At 34.5% G+C, this 21,826-nt stretch overlaps 1 protein-coding gene across 1 annotated transcript in view; it reads left to right on the forward strand.

The window, feature by feature from the left end:
* Adgrl3 (adhesion G protein-coupled receptor L3) overlaps positions 1–21,826 on the forward strand; it is a 438,014-nt gene that overhangs the window by 377,994 nt on the left and 38,194 nt on the right. Inside the window, exons 17-19 of the mRNA XM_051170906.1 lie at positions 3,437–3,503; positions 6,214–6,305; positions 21,607–21,633. Coding sequence (XP_051026863.1) covers positions 3,437–3,503; positions 6,214–6,305; positions 21,607–21,633 — 186 coding nt within the window. The remainder of the gene's footprint in view (positions 1–3,436; positions 3,504–6,213; positions 6,306–21,606; positions 21,634–21,826) is intronic.

Raw genomic sequence — 21,826 nt, forward strand, 5'->3', positions numbered from 1 at the left:
GTGTCTTGAAAATTAAACAAGAAGGACCTATTAAAATTACCAGCTTTGTTAGGCAAATGTTACTTAGTTGATTACTGCAGTTTTCAGATAATCCGTTTTATTCAGAAGTAGATTTAACCATTTGTAAACTGAACATTTTGTGTTTAGTATGATGAATTGTTCCTTTGGCATTTATTTCTCTAATCTGATCAGGTCTCCTTTTAGCCAGTGGCTTGGGATTTTATCCCAGTAACAAGGAGCAGCCAGAGTTTTGAATACTGTGGGGTAGGACACACACACATTTATGGTCAAGCATGAGTAAACAATACCATTCTTTGCATTAACCTCTAAATATTTTTTTGTTATATATGGGCACAGTGAATGGGGGGGAACCATGCAAAATTTGAAGGCGGGTAATGAGAAAGAGACGAAAAGCAGAAAGCTTTGCAAAAGTCAGCATGCGGCCAAAAACAACAGCAGGTATGGCCATATGGCAATCAAATTAGCAACAGCGCTCTTACCACACAGACCTAGAGGATAGTAAAGTCCAGACAGCATTCATGGAGTGATGATTCACTCAGTGCGTGTTAAGTTCTACTCTGCCTCTTCCACTGTTTACTTACAAAGGGAATGTAAGTCATTTAAACAAATTCTAAAGAATTTCCTTAAAGGCTAAAATAACATCTCACTTATTTTCCACATTTAAAAAGAGATTATTAATGAAATGCATATTTTAGAGTAAGGCATTTGCTAACTTGATTTTTTCTAATGAAATCAAGCTTGATAAGGATGAAGTTAATGCCATTATGTTATTTAAACAAAATATGTAAAGATGTTAAAATTTTATATTAACCTTAATTCAGCAAATTCACTGATAGGATTACAGTAATCTATTACCTGAAAAAGAATATTTTCTACAAGATCTTGAGGCACATTTTTTCCTAAAATAAAAATTATTTGTTCAAAATGTGCTTTGGTTCTTAGATGACCTCTTCAAAACTTTTTGAGTTATAAATGGACTATCCTATTACCAGTTATTATTAAATGTATTATTAATGTTGTATTGTGTTGTTATAACTTGAACAGTTGGGGGAGCGGTGCTACCTGTGACTTAATCTGGGGACATGCACTTGTTTTGTCCTTTACTGCTTTAACCTGAAGGAAAACCCAGTCTTTGTAAAGACCATATAGGTAGTGATGGAAGTGCCCCTATTCACTCAAGGTATTCACACACATGCATTCCTTTAAAGGGTGACCAGCTAGCCTACAGTGAGAATGAGGACAGCAAGCCTATGTGAAACTAGATCTCTCTGATGTATGTCTGTTCATAGGCAACACTTCACACCTCTTTTCTGTGACAAATATTTTATTTTTTTTTGTTTTGTTATGGTTTCGTTTGGCTTCATTTTTCAAGACAGGGTTTCTCTGTGTAGCCTACGTTGTCCTAACTCACTTTGTAGACCAGGCTGGCCTCAAACTCAGCAATCTGCCTGCCTCTATCTCCCTAGTGCTGGGATTTAAGGAGTGCGCCAGCATACCTGCCTGACAAATATTTTAATACAATAGCTAATGGACAACTGACTGTTAAAACAAAAGGCTAGTAATTCAAGCTCTAATTGCTTCCATAATAATATTTTTTCACACAGAATTTTTATATACATTTGAACAATAACAAACCATCTTATCTAAGTAGGAACTAGGGACTAGTAGTCAGTCTCTTACTAGAGTGTACCTCACTGCTACTGAAATCAGTTTATATGGATTTTAAGGTAAAAGAAGATACGTTCTTAGAGATTGGTTTTGATGACAATTTGTTTTTGCTTAAAAATACAGCTACCAACCATTTTAATAGAACTTCAAGTTACAAAAAGTAGCAAAAAAGCAAACAAACCATAATCACTGCCTCTACTGATCAAGTGAAAACTTAGGATTTTGGCATACTTTCAGTAATTATTAAATAAAACATACAGCTAAACCCTTTGCATGATAAACCCTGGTGTCTCCTCTCTCCTGTAAGGGACAATCCCTAACATGAGTTCATGGGCTTTTTTCCTTTCCACTTAAACAAATAGATAGATAGATAGATAGATAGATAGATAGATAGATAGATAGATAGAGATATATTTAAAATAATGAAGTATGTGTGTCATACATATGTATATATAAATTACCATTTTATGTACATGTAAAAATACCATTTTATTATATATATATATATATATATATATATATATATATATATATATTTAGTAAATAGATGATAATATTTCCATGGCTTTTTCATTTACAATTACTCCAACTTTCTTCTTCTTCCTCCACCCCTTCCTCCTTTCCTTTCCTCCTTGTTGGCGCTGGCAGATGAACTCAGAGCCTCCTGGGTCACTGAGCTTATCTCTAGCTTTCAGTATATTTTGTAATGTATCCCTTTAGCAAACTTAGATCTACTCTATTTTCAACTTTCATCCTGTTTTATCAGATGGAAGACAACATTTATCAGTCTGATGTTGAAAATAAGTGTGAAATCCTTGCATAATGATTTCCTGGTGTCTTATTACTTTTTATGTAACATTAGTATAACAAGCAGCATATTCAAATCATTTGAGTACAAGTTTAAAGCAAACAACAGAACGCTACTCAGTATTTACCAATGGAAATGCTCTTGTTTTAGTTATGCCTCAAATATTGTAAAGTAGCAAATTATTCAAGATATTATTCTTAACATCAAATAATTTGTTCAATGTTTGCATTAATCTTTCTCATAACTAGTCACTTTCACTTTGTCTTCCTGTCACTGTGAAGAATGGAAATGTAATTTCCAAGAGGCTTTAAGAATTGGGGGAGTACTAAATGTGGCTGAAATTAAGTGATTAATAATTTACTTTTTAGGTCATGAATCAACTTCCTCAGATGTGAAGGACCACTTGCAACCCAGAAGTGTGAGCAATAGCAATGCTCTTTTTAAGGCTTCAGATCTCAAAGGTTGGCTGCCCAACCTAATTAAACTTCAATCTTCTGATACCAAATTTATTTCTTTCTGGTACTGAATTTCCTCAGATCTTCTTGACAGGAAAGTGTCACTTTGCCTGACAGCTGATAGACAGGTTATGTAGCACTGTAATTGGAGAGAAAAGGATAGCTTAAAGCTACTGGGTTTAATGGCTATGCATAGCTTTTCTTTTTTCTCTCCAAGGTTTCAATGGCAGACACAAAAGGCCTTAGCAAATAGGCCTGATGCCATTTTTCCCTGCTTCCTCCAGGGGTAATTATCTTACTCCATCAATAGTGCTGTCAGAAATTGGGCACATAATTCAGCATTTAAATGAACAACCAATGTAATATTTCCTGTCTCCCAGTGGAATGCTGGGCTGCACTCATTCTTCTCTGTCACCTGCTCACTCTTGATATATGTCCTGTACCCAGACTTTGAACGGCTTCTCTCCCTTGTGTTTCACTGCAGATGTTGGCTTCGCCTTGACACCTACTTCATTTGGAGTTTTATAGGACCAGCGACCTTGATAATTATGGTGAGAACTCCTAATTAACTATGCACTTCCTATGTCAAGAAATAAAATGTCCACTCTCTATGTACTAACTACCTTAAATTTACATAGGTTAATTTGAGGAAAGCATGTACTTATATGACCCTACATAATTCAAGCAATTAGAAACTCATTGTAGCCCGCTTTTATATTGTAAAACAGTTCATCAAAACTGTTGCAAAAAGAAAGTATTGCAAGAGTAAATTGCTACTCAACAATCTAGCCCAACATAGTCCATACAGCTGTCTAGACGATTAAACAGTGATGACTTTATCTTAGACAACAGCATATTTTCATTCCTTTTCTTTGGGATAATTGGGATTGAAAATAAATAGGAATTAAAAAATAGGTCAATTCTGGTTATTCTTTTCTTTAATTAATTTATTCTTGTTACATCTCAATGATAATGCCATCTCTTGTATCCTCCCATTCTTCCCTCCCTCCGATTATCCCCTTATTCCCCTCCGCTATGACTGTTCCTGAGGGGGACTTCCTCCCCCTGTATATGCTCATACGGTATCAAGTCTCTTCTTGGTAATTCTGTTTATTCTCTACAGTTTACATCTGTCTGTATGCCTGCCTGCCTGTCTATCTGTGTGTACTGTCAATACTTTAAAATTTAAAAAGATTTTACTTGAAAATGGGATGACTAAATTAGGTGTGTGTTCTGGAATCATGCCTCCTTTTACATTTTTATCTAGATAATATCTTCATTTACCATATCATTAAATGAACATATTAGTATTATTGTTACCATTGCACACCTAGGGCTTACAAGAAAGCTCAGCAGGTAGAAGTACTTGCCACCAAGCCTGAGGAATTCAGTTCAATCCTGGGGCCCACAGTGTAGAAAGAAGGAAAGTACTCTGCAAGTTGTCCATTGACCTCTACACTGTGGTACTTTGAATAAAATATAGGGCTAGAGTTTTTTACCTGAATATTTTTGGGACAAATACATTTTGAAATTACAAAAGGTTTGAGATTTGAATATGGTGTTATATAATATATATGTGTGTGTGTGTTTGCATATATGTTAATATGTACATGTATATGTATACACACATATAATACGAAAAGCCTACTGTCTAAAATCAATTCCATTGGCCATTACTCAAATATGTGATATACTAGGAATCGTTCTCTAACTAAATAGCATTTCAGCAAGCAAAGGAAAGAAAGGAAATAAAAAAAGACACAGCAGAGGGGGCTGGAGAGATGGCTCAGAGGTTAAGAGCACTGACTGCTCTTCCAAAGGACCTAGGTTCAATTTCCAGCACCCACTTGGCAGCTCACAACTATCTATAACTCTAAGATATGACACACTCACACAGACATACATGCAGGTAAAACACTAGTGCACATAAAATAAAAATAAATAATTTTTTTTTTAAGTCACAGCAGAATAATTTCCCAGGACAAACTTATGCCAATACACACCAGGCTTTCCCAGTAATTGCATTCAGTTCACAGTAAGTTCTTGAGCCACTCAGTTTCCTTTGTTTGTTTTGCTTAGTTTTTCCCCTTTGGATTTTCATGTTTGAGACTCAAAAACCCATGAAGCTGCATTATAGGGAGAATGCCAATGGAGCATTTCATTGAACGATCCTCGTCTGCATCGGTCCCCACTTGTAGTCTGTAGAGGCTAACGAAGTGCACTTCAGCCTATGGCTTGCCTTCTAACAGTGATTCTCAACTTGTGGACCACAGCCCCATTGACAAACCTTTAGCTCCCAAAATATTTACATTACAATTCACAACAGCAGCAAAATTACAGTTATGATGTAACAATGAAAATATTTCTGTGGATGTGTTTCACACAACCTGAGAAATTGTATTATAGGGTCACAGAACAAGGAACACTGAGAAACACTGATTTATAGTGTTCATGTAAGGCATATAGTTAATTTTTATTACATATGCTCTATTAAATTATAGACATTTTCCTGGATTTGTGGCATAACAATACTAAGAGATGTTCTGTGCTCACAATCTAGTTTACTGTAGATCAGAATTTAACGTCATTTTCTAATACATTCTGCATTTGAAATGTGCTGAGGTTAGTATTTGTATTTGTGGCCAGGCGTGGCAGTGTATGTCTTTAATCTCTGAACTGGGTAACCAGTGTTCAGGGGATAACCATAAATGTAAAAGGCCTGCCTGGTCTACGTAGTGAGTTATATATCAGCTGGGGCTATATACTGAGACTGTTTCAAAAGATAAATTAATAAAATAAAAGGTATATGTTAATAATTTAGCATCTGAAAAAGTGCATCTCTATAAACTGAAATGGAAAGTGTATATAATTAAATAGGCTAGAGACATGTTCATAGAATGCCAGTGTAATAGCCCTCTTGAAATAATGCCTGGATTTGGGAGGCTGTTTTTTTTTTTTTTAAGTATGTATTTTGCAGTATTCCATAATTTCAACAGCATCCTTCCAAATTACCACTGATTTTGCGTTTTGTGTGTATTTGGCATAGCCGCATTTTGTAACTCAGTGGTATCACAATTCCCAAAGCTGGCTTTTGGGAATTGGCTTTTGCCTTTGCTAAAGTATTAGACAGTCACCAGTGATCCAATTCCTTTAAGAGTCTATTGAGAACTAATTTCCCAGAACAATTCATGTGTTACAGGGAATGGACTTGCCTTTTTTTCTGCTATGGTTATCTACAAAGTATTACCTTTTGCATTTCAGCTGAATGTAATCTTCCTTGGGATTGCTTTATACAAAATGTTTCATCATACTGCCATACTGAAACCTGAATCAGGCTGTCTTGATAATATCAAGTAAGTGATCCTTATCTTTATTTTTATAGATTGTACTTTAAAATTATTTCCAGTTTGTCTTGCAAAAATTATATGACAAAATGATGTCAACATTCAATGTATTGTTTTGTTGAGGGAAAGTAGTTAGTTTATTGACAGTTGAGGTAACTTGAAGAGCTTCTAATCAATGTAACAAAACCCTCTCTCCAAACCTACTTTTCCCTATAAACTCTAATTTATAAATTTGCTTTCAAGTCCTTTATGCACTCTGTCCCTTAGAGAAGTGCAGCATTTCTAAATGAGAACGGGCGCCGCTTTGTAGTGCAGTGACTGTATGAAATCTCTCACACTGTACTCAGTCTCGTCGAGCACTGGTGCCTGCAAAGACACCTGCAGTGATGGCTTCTGCAGTGGTGGTACCTGCAGTGATGGTGCACACAAGTGCAGTAATTGCAACGGTGGTATCTGCAGTGATGAGTCCTACGGTGATGGTACCTGAAATGATTGTCCCTGTTTGATGATATTTGCAGAGATTGTATCTACAGTGATGGCTTCTGCAATGTTGGTACCTGCAACTGCATCTGCTAATGGATGAGAATTTAGGGTACTTGCAGGTACCAAAAGGGGAATTTCATACTGCTGGAAACAATCCTAAAACACTGAGTATGAGTCCTCTTGTCTCTTGCTTGTAGCTGTCCTCTTGTCCTTTTGAGAAGGGAGGTGTACTCTCCCCACTGTCTGGAAGCACAGGCTGAATATGTCTTACCAGAAATGCTCAAGTCCAAGAAATATTTTAGACTTTTAAGTATTTCAGATTTGATAATGTTTGAATAGAGTTTGAAAATGGTTGAGAATTACTAATCTGAAAATTAAAAGCTGAAGTATTGGATTGGACTTTCCTCTTGGTGATTCTGAACCCCACCCTCTTTTTTTTGTAATAAAAATATATGGTGCAACTTACCTACCTTTGAAACATACCTTCTCTTAGGAGAAAATCTCTCCAGAACATTTTCTACTCAATTATCCTTTCACTTTTGAAATCTATGCTTTATTTCAATTATTTTTACATTTTTAGTCTCAGACTAGTATAAGTATGCAGAAATATAAAAATATTCTTATTTCATGTTAACCTACAATGAAAATATACATAAAAGCTAAATTACATTTTTCTGAAAGGTCTCCGAATCCTTGTTATAGGCAAAATTATATCTTAACTTATTCAATGGTCTTGATATTTGAAAACAAATATTAACATTGAAAAGCACATTAGTCTCTCTCTCTCTCTCTCTCTCTCTCTCTCTCTCTCTCTCTCTCTCTCTCTCACACACACACACACACACACACACACACAGACACACACACAGACACACATACACACACACACTCCTATGATAAATTGCATTTTTGTGTGATTTGCCTATGTTATATGTCAACTTGGATGAATAATTCTATTAAAATTAATGTACATTCAGGACATTACAGGGCTCTTGTAACTTCCATGTGCTGCAGGCATCCTCTATGAACTGTGTCGGACAACAGCCATATCAGTCATCACCCATCTTTCTAAATCTGATCCTTGACACTATTGCCTTGGATAGTGTTTCAAAATATCACAGTATATTGAGATGTTATTGACAAAGATTATTAACATTAAGCAGCCAATTTTTGGTGAATGAATCATTTTTCTAAGCTAATTTCAAAGACTAGCTAAGGAGTTAGGAAAACAAGAATGTTATGGGACCAACTGGAAATTAACTACAGTGAAGTACTGCCTTTGTATTCTTAATTTTTCTTTTTTTTACAATAATTATTATGTTACTGAGTTATGTACAATTAAGTTGCATTCTAAAATATACTGTGAGTGCCATACTGTTCCCAATGAAAGTGATTTTTGATCAATTAAATAGCCACAAAACCCACATTTTTTTCTCATAGCATACTTTTCTCAAGTCATTATAAGTTATGTCTCAATTCTTTTTATTCTATACTGTAAACATTATCTACCTAAATTTTAATGTACCATTCAGCAAATAATAATAAAACTTGGTCTTTATTTCAGTATCCACAAGGCTGAAAACTAATACAAATTTGCAATGTTTGTCTTATATCCAAGTATAATATCCAAGTAATTTTATAAACATTTTATGCATTCTAACATTTCTTTAGCTGTATTTCTTGTTCTTAGTGCTTGTTGTCACATATTGTAAAATATATTTTTCTAGTGAGTTTTGATAACAAGTATTGGTTAGAAAAACACTCAAACACGTCAAAACAAATAATTATATTTAATGGCGTTGGTCACATTAAGAGTTATAACACAATTGCCAAATGAAATTGTAAGTCAGAGTACCTTGATTTGCATTCTGTCTAAACTCCTTACAAGCGGAAAGCCTTTGGAGAGTATTCAACTTTGCTGAGTCATGAATCCCTCTTTTCAAGTATATAATGAACTATGTAGCACAGCTGACCATCAGTTGTGCGGAGGAATGCAAAGCCTCTGATGATGCTTTCTTAAAAACTCAACAAGGGAAGGCTGGTCTTTAAAATGACGTGGTAGATGACTTGGAAGTAGAACTGTGATGATGGCAATGGCAATAGTTTAAGAATGCAAAGGCAGGAAATAGGGAGGCACTGTCGGTTAGGAACTGAGGGATTCCCTGGAATCACATCTGGAGCAACAGTGGAACGGTTCACCACCTACTATTCAGAAAGAACAGTCTTCTGTTGTGCTAACAGCTGACGGGAAGGCTAAGTATTGCCCAGTGTGAGACAGTGGAGAAAGTGACACTTGGCGTAATGTCGTGTGTGATGGAGACAAAATAGACTTATACGTTGAGGGACTTCTGCCCACACTTCTCCACAGAGAACGGGCATCTTTTATTGATCAAGAAAGTATGTGGAAGAAAAATAAATTCATTTCAAGAAAAAAAAATTCTTCAACACTTTCCAAAATCTGGAGGAAATTTTATTCAAATTGCATTGTATTAAGTAAGAAGTGCTTGTAAAGAACTCAGGGTAAAAATGCAAGTGTGGGGAACATAATTCCTTCTTTAAAAAGATTTATTTATTTATTACGTATACAGTGTTCTGCCCGTATGTACACCTGCAGGCCATAAGAGGGCACCGGCCCTCATTACAGATGGCTGTGAACCACCATGTGGGTGCTGGGAACATAATTCCTTCTTTAAAAAGATTTATTTATTTATTACGTATACAGCGTTCTGCCCGTATGTACACCTGCAGGCCATAAGAGGGCACCGGACCTCATTACAGATGGCTGTGAACCACCACGTGGGTGCTGGGAATTGAACTCAGTACCTTTGGAAGAGCATCCAGTGCTCTTAACCTCTGAGCCATCTGTTCATCTGTACCCTGAGAACATATCCTTTCAAACACTAAACATAAGACATCTTGTGTGGCTACTCCAAAACTGAAGTATTATTAGAAACTGGAAAGGTTTTGTGACTAAATAAACAGTCCGTCAAGAAAAACAAAACAAAACAAAACAAAACAAAAAAGGTCTCAAGCGTGCGTACACTTAAACATATCAAAGCTTCAAAATACATTAATGAAATTTCTAATAATAAGACATTATTGATCATTTCCGGTTTTTCCTTATGTTATTTTACATGTTTCATTAGTTTTCATAACAACCACACAATACAGGTAATTTTATCCCTAAACTTCTATGAATAAATGACATCGTGGAAGCATTTTCCAGACTACTACAGGGAAAAGTTTTTAACCATGATAACTTTGCTTCTAAACCTTTTCTAATGCACTTGTTTTCTCAATAAGGTTTGTTTCTTGTATGTTTATACACATACTTAGATCTTATTTTTTTAATTTGGTGTTGTAAACCTAAGATGTTCAGCTAGAATTTCGTTTACATTTAATGTGACTATTGATGCCATGGCTTCATCATATGAATTTCATCTTACTGTATTTTATGAACTTTCCCCATTCCTCCTTATTCCTGCCTTTGATAAATAACACTATTTTGCATCCCATTTTATCTTTTATATTGGCTTTTTAGCTAATCACTACACTTTTTATTACTTGTTCTAAAAATTATAACTAAATCATTAAAATTAATATAGTTTTATTGGTAATAAAAATGATCTCTTACATGTTTGTACTTTACACACATGAACACACGGCACCTGCACATGCATTTTGTTGAATATATGCTACCTCCTCATTCTGTTTCACGGCCACCATTTCCTTTAATCGCTGTCATCATTTGCAAGCTCTCGGTGATGGTTTTTTTTTTAAATGTAATTTTCTTTTTTCATATTGCTTTTTGCTCCTTCTGCCACCAGCCAGAGAGAGAGATCTTGAAAGTGTTAGCTCAATTATGGGATATAAGAGTTGGAATACAACTCTTCAAAGAGCCCCATTAACATAAGTCCAAACTCTGAATCCAAGCCAGTTAAACGGTGATCTTGCCCTCCTCCTCTGCCTACTCTCTTTCTTCGGCATGTGCCATCAGTCCACTTTAAGCATGTGGTCTTTCCTTACTGTTTTATCTCTGCTCACTGTCATTTTCTTTCACCATATCTGGCTGAATCCTATTACTCCAATATTTAATTTAAATATTGTTTTCTTATTTGAAAATATGTATTGTGTTATTCTTCAATATACTGCAACCCCCAACATCCTCATAATAAGCCTCTTTAACATTAGCAAAGAACACTTATTTGTCTAGTTTATTGCTGAATTAATGATATACTATGAAAAAACAAACAATAGCATGAAATAATGTGTTTACCTAACAACAGAGAAAATGAAGGATGCTAATTTTCAGGCTTACTTGGAAAGTAATTAAATTAAATTAAATCTAATTGCTTATTGCTTTTAATTTGTCTCTTCATCAAAATAGGTGATTACAAGAAAGAAATATTTTTAATTTCTAGTTGAATTCTTACTATATTTGGTGCATACTGTAATCACAGCTAAAGTTTAATACAATTAAAAGTAATTTAATATGGATAGGCTATTATTGAATTTTGCCAGCCAAAATTCATGATGGATGCAAAGTTTTACTTTGTGAAGAATCTTTAGACCACTCAATATTTACTTTCAAAATAAAAACTGACAGTTTCTCTAATCACACATTTTCTATTATAAAATATAATGATTTAAACTAATTTTTGACAAATAACATCATGAGTTATTTTAAAGAATAAGAGTTTGTGTCCATTTGGAAATATGAGGAAATTAGCCTTTTTGTGCACTTCCTATAGTTAGTGTTTTCCTTTTGTCTATGAGCAGGTTTCTATATACAAGCCTCTGACTTTGCCCATTCATAATTTCTTTTCATCATCCAACTGAGTGCTAAGCGGAGCCACTTAGCTTCCCCTTCCTCATTCATACTTGTCAGTGTGGGTACTGAGAAATGGTAGTAACTATTCAACTTCTGTCTTCTTTGGATGTGCGTATGTGTCCAGTCTTGGGAAGGTTGGTTGTATGACCTTGTCAAGTTATTCCAAGGGTTTGCAAGCAGTTTTTTCTATGATTGGGAAATAAGTACATCTACTGTATAGAGTTTTGCACAATTAATGGTAACCATATGTGACAAAAACCCACATTATATACTTGGTGCACATTGTAGAGTATTATCTTTTTTAAAAAATTGGAGGTGTAGTCTTCCCTGGGTTAGATGTGAACTGGTGGACTCAAGTGACCCTAGGGACTCCATCTCCTGAGACTGTCCAGTGGTAGACTTGCATGGCTGTGCCTGTCATGCTTTGATTATTTAGTTTAGCCCCTCTGTGTAGAAATACTCTGCCACCTCTGGGTCTTTGCATTTTCTACAGTGAAGCTGCACTCAGTTTCTATCAAAAACCTTCTTACAATTTGTGTGGCTTTATTTACCATATGATGTGAGTAAAATTGTGCATCACATGATCCTCTTTTTAAAAGAGAAAGGGACTTTTATGGAAAAAAAATGTCTCCGGGCGTGAAATGCTCATTTGATTAATAAATAGCAAGTTCTGTAGTTTGAGTAGGAAAACAGTGCGCCCTCAGCAAGCTTTCACACCTGCCATGTGTAAAGAAGCCTGAGAAAGCTTCAGAAGACTTTAGAGGCAAGCCTAAGAAGGCTAACAATGCCTGAAATAACTGTGCCTTTTAAAAAGGTAGACTTTATTTGAGTAATATGTTTCTAAATGTTGATAGAAACAATTAAGTCATAATTATATTCAGCTTGATCAGTAGTCTATGAATACTTTATGGAGTCAAGAGCAATTGGGTTCTATAAAAGGGTAGGGAAATTGCTCTAAACTTGACAAATAAAACAATATCACAGTAAGATCTTAATGTTTATACTTTCCTTAATATTAATATATCAAGATATATATATATATATATAGCCTGTATATAAATATACAGCCTACATTTCAAAATTATCTCATTTTTTTATATCTCTGTCACAGCAATAATATGAAAAGAGTCTAAACTTTATGAGAACATAAATCTGGCACAAAGTCACAGTGAATAAAAATGTTCATAAACTTTAAAGTTTTTTTAGTTGGGTAGTGAGGAAAAGGTTTTGGGACATTTTTCTTTCTATCTGTCCTTTTGACACAGGGTCTTACTAGGCAGCCCTGGCTGTATTTGAACTCTCTATGTAGACAAGGCTATCCTCAAAGTTACAAAGACCTTCTGTTTCTGTCTCCAATGCTAAGATTGAAGGCAGGAGCCACTATACCAGTAACATTTTTATTCCTTATTCATTATTGGTGAGTTCAAGGCCAGCTTGGATGACAAACCAAGTCCAGGACAGCCAAGGCTACAGAGAGAAACACTGTCTTAAAAACAAAAAAAAAAAAAAAAAAAAAAAAAAAAAAAAAAAAAAAAAAAAAAAAAAAGGAAGAAAGAAAGAAAGGAGGGAGGGAGAAAGAGAGGAATGGGTGTTTCAATCACCAAAGCCCACCTCCAATATCGCACTTCTAACAAGACCATACTTTCTAGCCCTTCCCAAACAGTCCCCCCAACAAATAATCATGTGTTCAGACATGAGCCTGTGAGGGGTATTATTATGTTCTTACTTTTTCAAACAAATATTTTTCTAATATGTATGATTAATGCATTCATGCTTAGAATTAGAATCAATAATACTTTTGTTGTTCATTACATGAAAGATACTCTTTAAGATAATTCTGTACGTGTCTGTGATTTGTCTTCCCCCTGCCCACTGCCCTCTATTTTCATGATGTATATATAACATGCCTTGCTCTTATCAGAAATAACTGAAGTGAAGAGTGCTACAGTCTAAACAGCTCCCGAGCTCTGTGGATTGTTAGACAACTAGATTCAGTTCACGCTCCTTACAAAACCCCTTAAGCATTACTGAGTCCATCACTGATTATCTTGATGCCAGCATTTAAAAGCTAAGAGTCAGCCTCAGCTTCACAGAGCCTTGCACTCAGGCAGTGATGTTGACAATCCCTTCGCAGGCTGCGTTTTTAGGCTATAATTTTGAATGCTCTGAAGTATTAAAGGGAGGGTCCCCTTTTGGAGGCATCTTGTTTAAAATGCATTAAACTTCCCATATCTTCCTGAGAACCATGTTTTATGAATAAATGCATTCAGCACACTCCATACACTGGGAGCTGACATTTGAGAAACCAGTTTGAAGGATGAGAGTTGTAAGCACACTATTATGCACTATACCTTGAGATTAAATTATCTTTCTCATTCTTCCCTCCAAATAATTAGGTTTATATCAGATATGGGAGCAGCAATGGCTATCCAAGGATGTATGAGAAATCCTGAACAACTTCCTAGGGGGAAATTTCTTCTTAATAATGAAAATGTAAAAATTAGCATCTCCTTTGTTCTTTACCTAGACCTTGGACTCAGATTGCTTTTATATTTCACAGGAAGTGTGCCACCAGACTCGAAAGCTTTATAGTCTGAATATAAATTAGGTGCTCATAGAACTGTGATTTCCCCCCCCCAAAGAGTAAAATGTAGAGCTTTAAGAAAGTGTAAAATGTCTGAGAATAGCTGCAATTAAACACCATTTGGACTCCAGTTTAATCGCATACTTTACATGCATTAATGTATGAATTTAGATTTCATTTATATTCTTAATTGTCTATTAATTTTTTCAGCACACACATGTGTGCATGAAGGTTTGAATTCAGGCACTTGTACACGCAGAATGCACCAAGCTCTAGTTTTAACAGATAGGGGAGCTATATGTTTATTGACTCTGTAGATAATTTTATAGAATGTATAGGAGAAAAGGATGTGGCTCTAGGGTGTTTAACTCAGATATTTAATAAGTGGGTGGTAACACATCTTGTGGTAGGACAAACATATTTCTCCAAGTAACTTATAAGATATCCCAGTTATAAGTGTTGTACAAACCCTTGCAGTGGTGAGAAACATAATTTCATTTTGAGATTCACAGAGCATAAATCCAGCTACCTTTCTGTTTGTATTTAGTGTTATGTATATTGATTTTTTTCTTCAGTATTGGTTTACTACTATGGATCCCCTGATTGGAAAATTAATTGTCTCAAATGTTTTCCTAACTTACATTTTAGCTTCTCTATATTTGAAGTAATACGTTTCTCTAAGCACAAATAAGAGGGAGAAATAAATATTTTTTTCTTATTCTTCTATTTTTTTTTTCTTCAGAGTGGCTTGCAATTGCAATGTTACTTTGTTTTTAAATCATATTTTTTTCTATCCATGTTTGAAAAGTGCTGAATGTAGATGTCAATGGTGACCTAAAATGAAAGGCTATTTATAAAGCTACTCTATTTGTAATTAAATGTGCAGACAGTACAGAGGCGTGGCAGGCATCTTGAGCTGCTCAGTCCACACCAGGACATTTCCTAATCTAATTTTCTCTTGGCTAACTCCCAATGACGGTTGAGTCTTCCCACTACACAGTTATGTGTGTTTTTTTTTAAAGGATCTGTCATCAAAGTCTCCAGCACCTTTTTGTTCATGTGCTGCTAAATTAAGCATTCCGGAACACTCTTCACATCTGCCTATGGAGGCTGGTGTTTAAAGCCAGCTATTTTGAAATGCTGGCACTAAGTCTTCTCTATAAAAGAACTGAGATTGACCTGTGCTTAAAGCTCAGTTGTTTAATTATGATATTAGGAAAATAAAACAGGAACATAATAGAAACCATTTGTTGGCAAAATTATTGATATTATTAAGCACTAATGTATCATTTATACCAAACTATAATATGAAAACTGGTTCATTTTCTTTTAAAAAAGTGATTGACACTGGATTTATTCAATTCCTAGCTGTTTTATGTTTGCTTTGTTTATGCTTTCGTTGAATTCATTGCGTATTGCTTGATTAGCTGTAGAAGAGTTTATAAAAGATTGCTCATTCTATCATTATGTACTAAAAAAAAAAAAAAAAAAAAACAAAAAAACTCCCTAGTTTTCATCAGAAGCCTACATAGTGAAATTATTAACATCATTTTTTTCCTACTGGACTCCTTACTTTTTAATGAGGTGTTGTATTTGTTATAGTCCCTGCTAGCTTTCCTATTCTGTTGTTTTACTACTAAGAGATGGCTTGACCTAACAAATATTTATTCCTTGTAATTTTTAATTACATGTGTGTGTTCGAGTATATCTGTACAATTATATTAAAGTATCAACATTTTCTTCTATTGTATATGATTTCACATTTTTCATGAGAAATTCAAACTCACTCCTTGACAAGGCTGGCCTTGAACTCACAGAGATCTGCCTACCTCTGCCTCCTGGAGTGCTGGGCTTAAAGGCCTGTGCCACTACTGCTCCGGGACTGTGGGATAGTTTCTTAAACCAGAATTTAAAACCACTTTCCCCATTTACATTTATTTTCTATAATATGTTATATTTGCCTTATGGTTTTCTATTCACGTTGTATGCTTGTTCTCTTTGGATGCTTGACTGAACATCTCGTTTCCCTGCTGGACTCCCTCCTGCACGGAGCTTCCTCTCTGCTCTCCCTTTGCTCCCACAGACAAGATCCATTACAAGTAGACTTGTGAACACCGTGCTGTAATATATTTTATAAAATAATTGGTGGGTTTCTCTTTGAACATTTATTTTCAACTTGAAAATGCCTATGTTTCAATTGGGAATAATAAAATGCATAACATTTACTGAGCCTAAACTTATTTACTAAATGAAAACGATGTTTCCTATGACATTATCCTCTTTACATATAAGTTTTTTTTTTTTTTAATCAGCTCAAAAATAGTCAGTGCAGTGGATATTTTATCTTCCTTGGATTTGCATTCAGTTTCCAGGGGATAATTAGTGGAGACCTAGGGGAGCAGTGTGTGTGTGTGTGTGTGTGTGTGTGTGTGTGTGTGTGTGTGTTTTCAGTTTCTCTTCAGCAGCTTTAGAGGCCACAGGGTCACAAAAATAAGAGCACAAAAGGTTGCCTAATAGCAAATACTATATTGTACTTTCATACTGACTTTTGTGTCTTTTCAGTGTTTAGACATTCTTATGCACAAATGTGCTGGGCTCTTATATTCAACCCCCATAGCAGCCCATGAAGAAACTGTATACATGAAGAAATACACCTACACTCAGGTGTATTTCCAGAAATAAAGGGCTGTTAGCTGTTGGGAATTTTGGTTATTAGCCCAAGATTGTAGTTGATAACATATTTGGAAGGCATTCAGACTCAAGATAGGCTGGTTTAAAATTCTCAAAAAGCTTTCAGCATTTCACATGTCAACAATAATAAAAAATAACATAAAGGAATAAATGTGTTATTAAGTTCCATCAAAAGAACCACAAATTTCATACTCTATTTTCTTGTCACCTACCAATTTATCTGCTTACATATTTGACAGATGAAAATATTAACTGCTAATAAGTAAGAAGTATCCTTGTATCATTTAATTTTTCATTATTTATTCTCCTTATTGGTACTCATAAGCTCTCACATATCATTTTTTGATCAGATGATATTGAGTTATAAAACTTTAAATAACACTCAACTATACAAATATATTCCAATTTTATTTATTTTTATTTCATATATGTTCATGTTTTGCTTGCCTGTATGTCTGTGTGAGGAAATCATATCTCCTGGAACTCGAATTACAGACAGGCAAGAGTAGCCACAGGGGGTGCTGTGAATTGAACTCAGGAAGAGCACTAGTGATCTTAACCACTGAGCCATCTCTCCAGCCCTACAACTATAGAATATTATAATCAAAAATAAGGCATTGATTTGACACTTATTGAGTCTGATTTATTAATTCTTCTTAATTGCAGATTAAAGGTTTAGTTTTGGTGTTTTGGTTCTAAATCTTCAGTTTTGTTGCAGTTACACAGAGCCACAGGAATAAAGATGTTTATATTTTAAATTATTTGTTTTATTGATAAAGTTCAGTTTCTTCTCTTCTTGATAAATTGCATAGGAATATAGCTTTTTAACAGTGATAATTCAGTACCAGTGAAATCTGTAGTTAAAGTATAACCATTTTATTATTCATGGTTTCTGTGTTTATATTATACATGTTTAATATTTTTTAAGAATTTTTAATGTGCTTAGTGATTTAAATGTACAGATATAAAAGATGCATCATATTTATTTTACTCAGACTTTTGGATTACACTCTAAATATCTTTTAACCTTCCTATAGTAATACACAAAATGAAAATATAGTCTGCTATATAAATTTGGGTATACTTGAAAAAGAAGCACAGAGAAGGCTGGGCTTCTGTAATAGCTCATCAGTTGATCAAGCATTTTCAATGCTAATGTAGCATAAATATAAAAACACAAAAGTTTTTCTCACAGGTTATTATTGTCGCTCAGAAGAATTTAAGCCAAAGGGAAGTTTCATTTCTTTGTTGGAATTAGTCCCTACCCGGGAAAGGAAATCCAGTCTTCTAAACCTGGCAGTGTCAAGAGGCTAGTAAGGATGGTGACCCCTCTCTGGCTCTGTTAAGCATACATTTCACTTAACAAGCACAAAGGCTAACCAGAGGATTGGCGCATCCCAACTTGTACTGCGCTCTGAGTTGATGGGATTAGCAGTTTGGCCTACATCCTTCCTTTTCCATTAGTTGCTGTAACCTGCATCCTTCCTTTTCCATTAGTTGCTGTAGCTTATCAATGACTAGATCTTTGAGGATTAAACTAACAAACGTATTTCTCATCACTCCATCTTTCGTCACACCTCACCTTACCTGGTACAAAAAAAATATTTAGTACTTTTCAAAAGGAAACAATATTAGAAGGGGATATTTTTAACTCTCTAAATAATTTATTACCTTTATACCTTTCATTTCCGAGTATAATTTCTCCCAAAAGCACATGCCTAAAATAATTCTCTGCATAGACCTGATATTTCCTTAAAAAAGAGAAAGAACATCTTGGAACTAACTAGGTTTGCTCATTCATCATCAATATTGATAATTTGACTTATTACATTATTCTGTTTATAAGTTAATGTTTTGATTAAGAAACCTCTCTTGAAGAGTCACAGTGAGCTAAGTGTTCACAAAGTTACAATTTTATAGCTTGTTATGCTGCTTGTAGTTTTTATTTTTCAAAGTGACAGAGACAAGTAAATATTCTCACCTAGACAATAAAGTCAACTTTTGGGTAAATTTTATGATATTTAAATAAAAATTTAAGTATCAGTGAGAATAAAACAAAACATTTTCCCAAAAATAAACTTTTGAAAACAGGACTATCTTCCCATTTGTCTTTAAAGTTATATGTATATTTTGCTTTATTTTCAACAAATTAATTTAAATTAAAAGATAACCCATAAGGATCTGTTAGTCTGCACCAAGAACATTTTTAAAGCTGAGTATCCATAATGCCATAAATACTTAACATAATGGCAATGAAATTACGGTCTACAGTGAGACTAGTGTTTATCAATGACACATAACCACAATGAAAATTATTCAGTGTTAGAAATCTATTTTATAAATATGTTTTTAAAATACAGACAAAGAAATCAAAAGTATATGTGGTAAGTGATGACAACATTATCATTGTTTAATTTGAATTTAGAGAGAGATAAACAATTCTAAATTCTCTAAGGTAATGTAATATCTGGAAAAAATGTTATAAATTATTGATTTAGGCAGTCTAAAGTGATCTGTAGATTTAAAATCATTGTATGCTAATTATATCCTGCTATAGTTAAACTCACAAATGTTTCTTTTTGTCTGTAAGTATGAATTTCTATGTGAAATATAACCTTAGAATTATAAAAGATAAAAATTATATTGTTGGTAAGCCACTGTAAAAACACATCAAAATGCAATGGTTTGAATTGTTTTCAATGAGAGTTTGGGACAGGTAGCATCAACTCAACATTACTAAGCAGTTTCTATTTTGGCATACGAGGCTCTATTGTCTTTTTTCTCCAAGTCAAAAGGAAGAACAAATGGCAGAGCAAGCCCTAATCCAATTCCTTAATTGGTAAGACCTAGAAATGTCACACTCATTTCTGTTCACATCCCAGTGAACATTGCTCAACACACATCTGCAGTAACTGAGTGAAGCTGGTTTTAGCCGACTCTGCTTGCTGCAGCAGCTGATGTTCCTCACGTCGCCCGTAGAAATTGCTGAATCCCACTTTGATTTCTCTCTTGTGACATTTCATTCTGAAGGTAAAATGTGACACTTCAGCCGTCATACTGCAAGCTGGTTATTTTTAAAAATATTTGTAAGCCTTGACACGATTTTGTAAAGTGTTTTTGCCTGCATCTCTACTTGCTAACCACTGTATCTATCTGCTTGACACTATTCCAGGTTAATTAGTTTAGAATGTATTTCTAATCGTGAACTTGACATAATAGATAAAAATACATTGATGCAATGGAATAGACAGAACAATAAATATTACCGTTGTGTTTTGTAACTTATATAGCAAGTACATGATTTTTCTATCTGGGTACATTATAACAAACACACACACAATTTTTAGAAAATTTTCTATCTTCACGGCATAATTTAAACCTCTCTAGCAATTACATTTATTGGCCTAAAATGCTTTTAAACTGTCTTAGTTCAGCATTATCCAATAGAACTTTTCAGTGATGATGGAATATTCTAGAACTGTTTCATCTAGTGTCATATGTACCACCCATGTGAGGTTTTGGATCATTTGCATTATGACTGATGTGACTTAGAGATGGAATTTTCGACCTTATCCTGTTTGATGAATTTAAATATCCAGCTGTGATTAGCAATCACCACATGGAGTACACAAATCCATTTGCTCCCTGCTTCATCTACGGATTTATTTCAGCCACATCTCTTTCCTTGCATCATATTCCTTCCTAAACATCTTATCAGGCATTTAACTACTTAATATATAACTATTGATTGCTTTCTCCTTTGGGTAAGAAATTAATATTTTGTTTTAGTTTAGCTTTAGACAATTTGGTAATGCTGAGAGTATTTTATTGATCAGACCCTGCCCCACAAAAAAGAAAAACTTGCATTGTTTACAAGAATGATAGAAAATAATCCTGGATTCCAATTATGACCACTTTGTAGATGCATAAAATGACACAACAAAAAGTTAATTAGCTTCTGCCTGACATCAAATATCTAGTAAATTACTGCACTGGTATATATGTAAATCTGAGGCAAGCAGGCTTCACGTACCAGGCTCTTATTCCAATATTTACTGTCTGGTTATTCTGGAGAGAGAGTTTTTACAGTGGTTCTCTTTATTCAAAATTTATCACAGATGGGCCTTTCGGAGAGCATTATTTGTGTATTCATAATGCAGGAAAATATATTGCTTCTGGCAAGAAGAAAGAAAAAAAAAAAGAGCTGTAGTGATCAGATTTAACTCAGGCTAATCATCATCTCTGTGTTAAAATTACTTAGAGGCATATTGTCCATAATTAAGTCATCTCACCCACTAATATTACAGAATAAGGGATACCTTTAAGTGACATGACATCTATCATTTTAAGCATGCCCCCAAGCCTTTTTTTCAGATTACTCATAAAATTTCTCATTCTCTAGAGAAATGTGATCTCTAAGAAATAAATGTCTCTGTCAAGTCAAAAGTAATTTGAGCACATGATGAAAAAATGGAATTGCTGAGTCTCAGATGGGATATTGAAGTATTGTAAAATTGGTTTTATTCCCTGGTATTTAAGTTCTCATGGTCATTTTCGGATTTACTTCTAGATATAAAGGGAAGGTTATGATGCCTCTTAGGGAGGTGGGAAATAAAGATCTTTGGTGAGAAAACAGGAGAATATTTTTTTTTTCACTGGAAATTCTTTATCATAAAATGCTAATGTTGGTGTTCTTGTCTTTATGTCTATGCATTCTTTAGCTATGAGGATAACAGACCCTTCATCAAGTAAGAATGACCTGAATGGCTGATAAATTGCATTTATCAGTGTGGTCCCATGAACCAGCTGTCAGATCAGTACTGAAAAACCACTAGAGCTTCTGTCATTCACATTGAGGCAGAAGAGCAAACTGTGCAGGAGACACTGGCATGCAACTTACATGCAGAATACCGCAGGCGTATTGCCAGAAAGGAAAAAGAA

Source organism: Acomys russatus, chromosome 28, assembly GCF_903995435.1.
Source record: "Acomys russatus chromosome 28, mAcoRus1.1, whole genome shotgun sequence".
Taxonomy (NCBI): domain Eukaryota; kingdom Metazoa; phylum Chordata; class Mammalia; order Rodentia; family Muridae; genus Acomys; species Acomys russatus.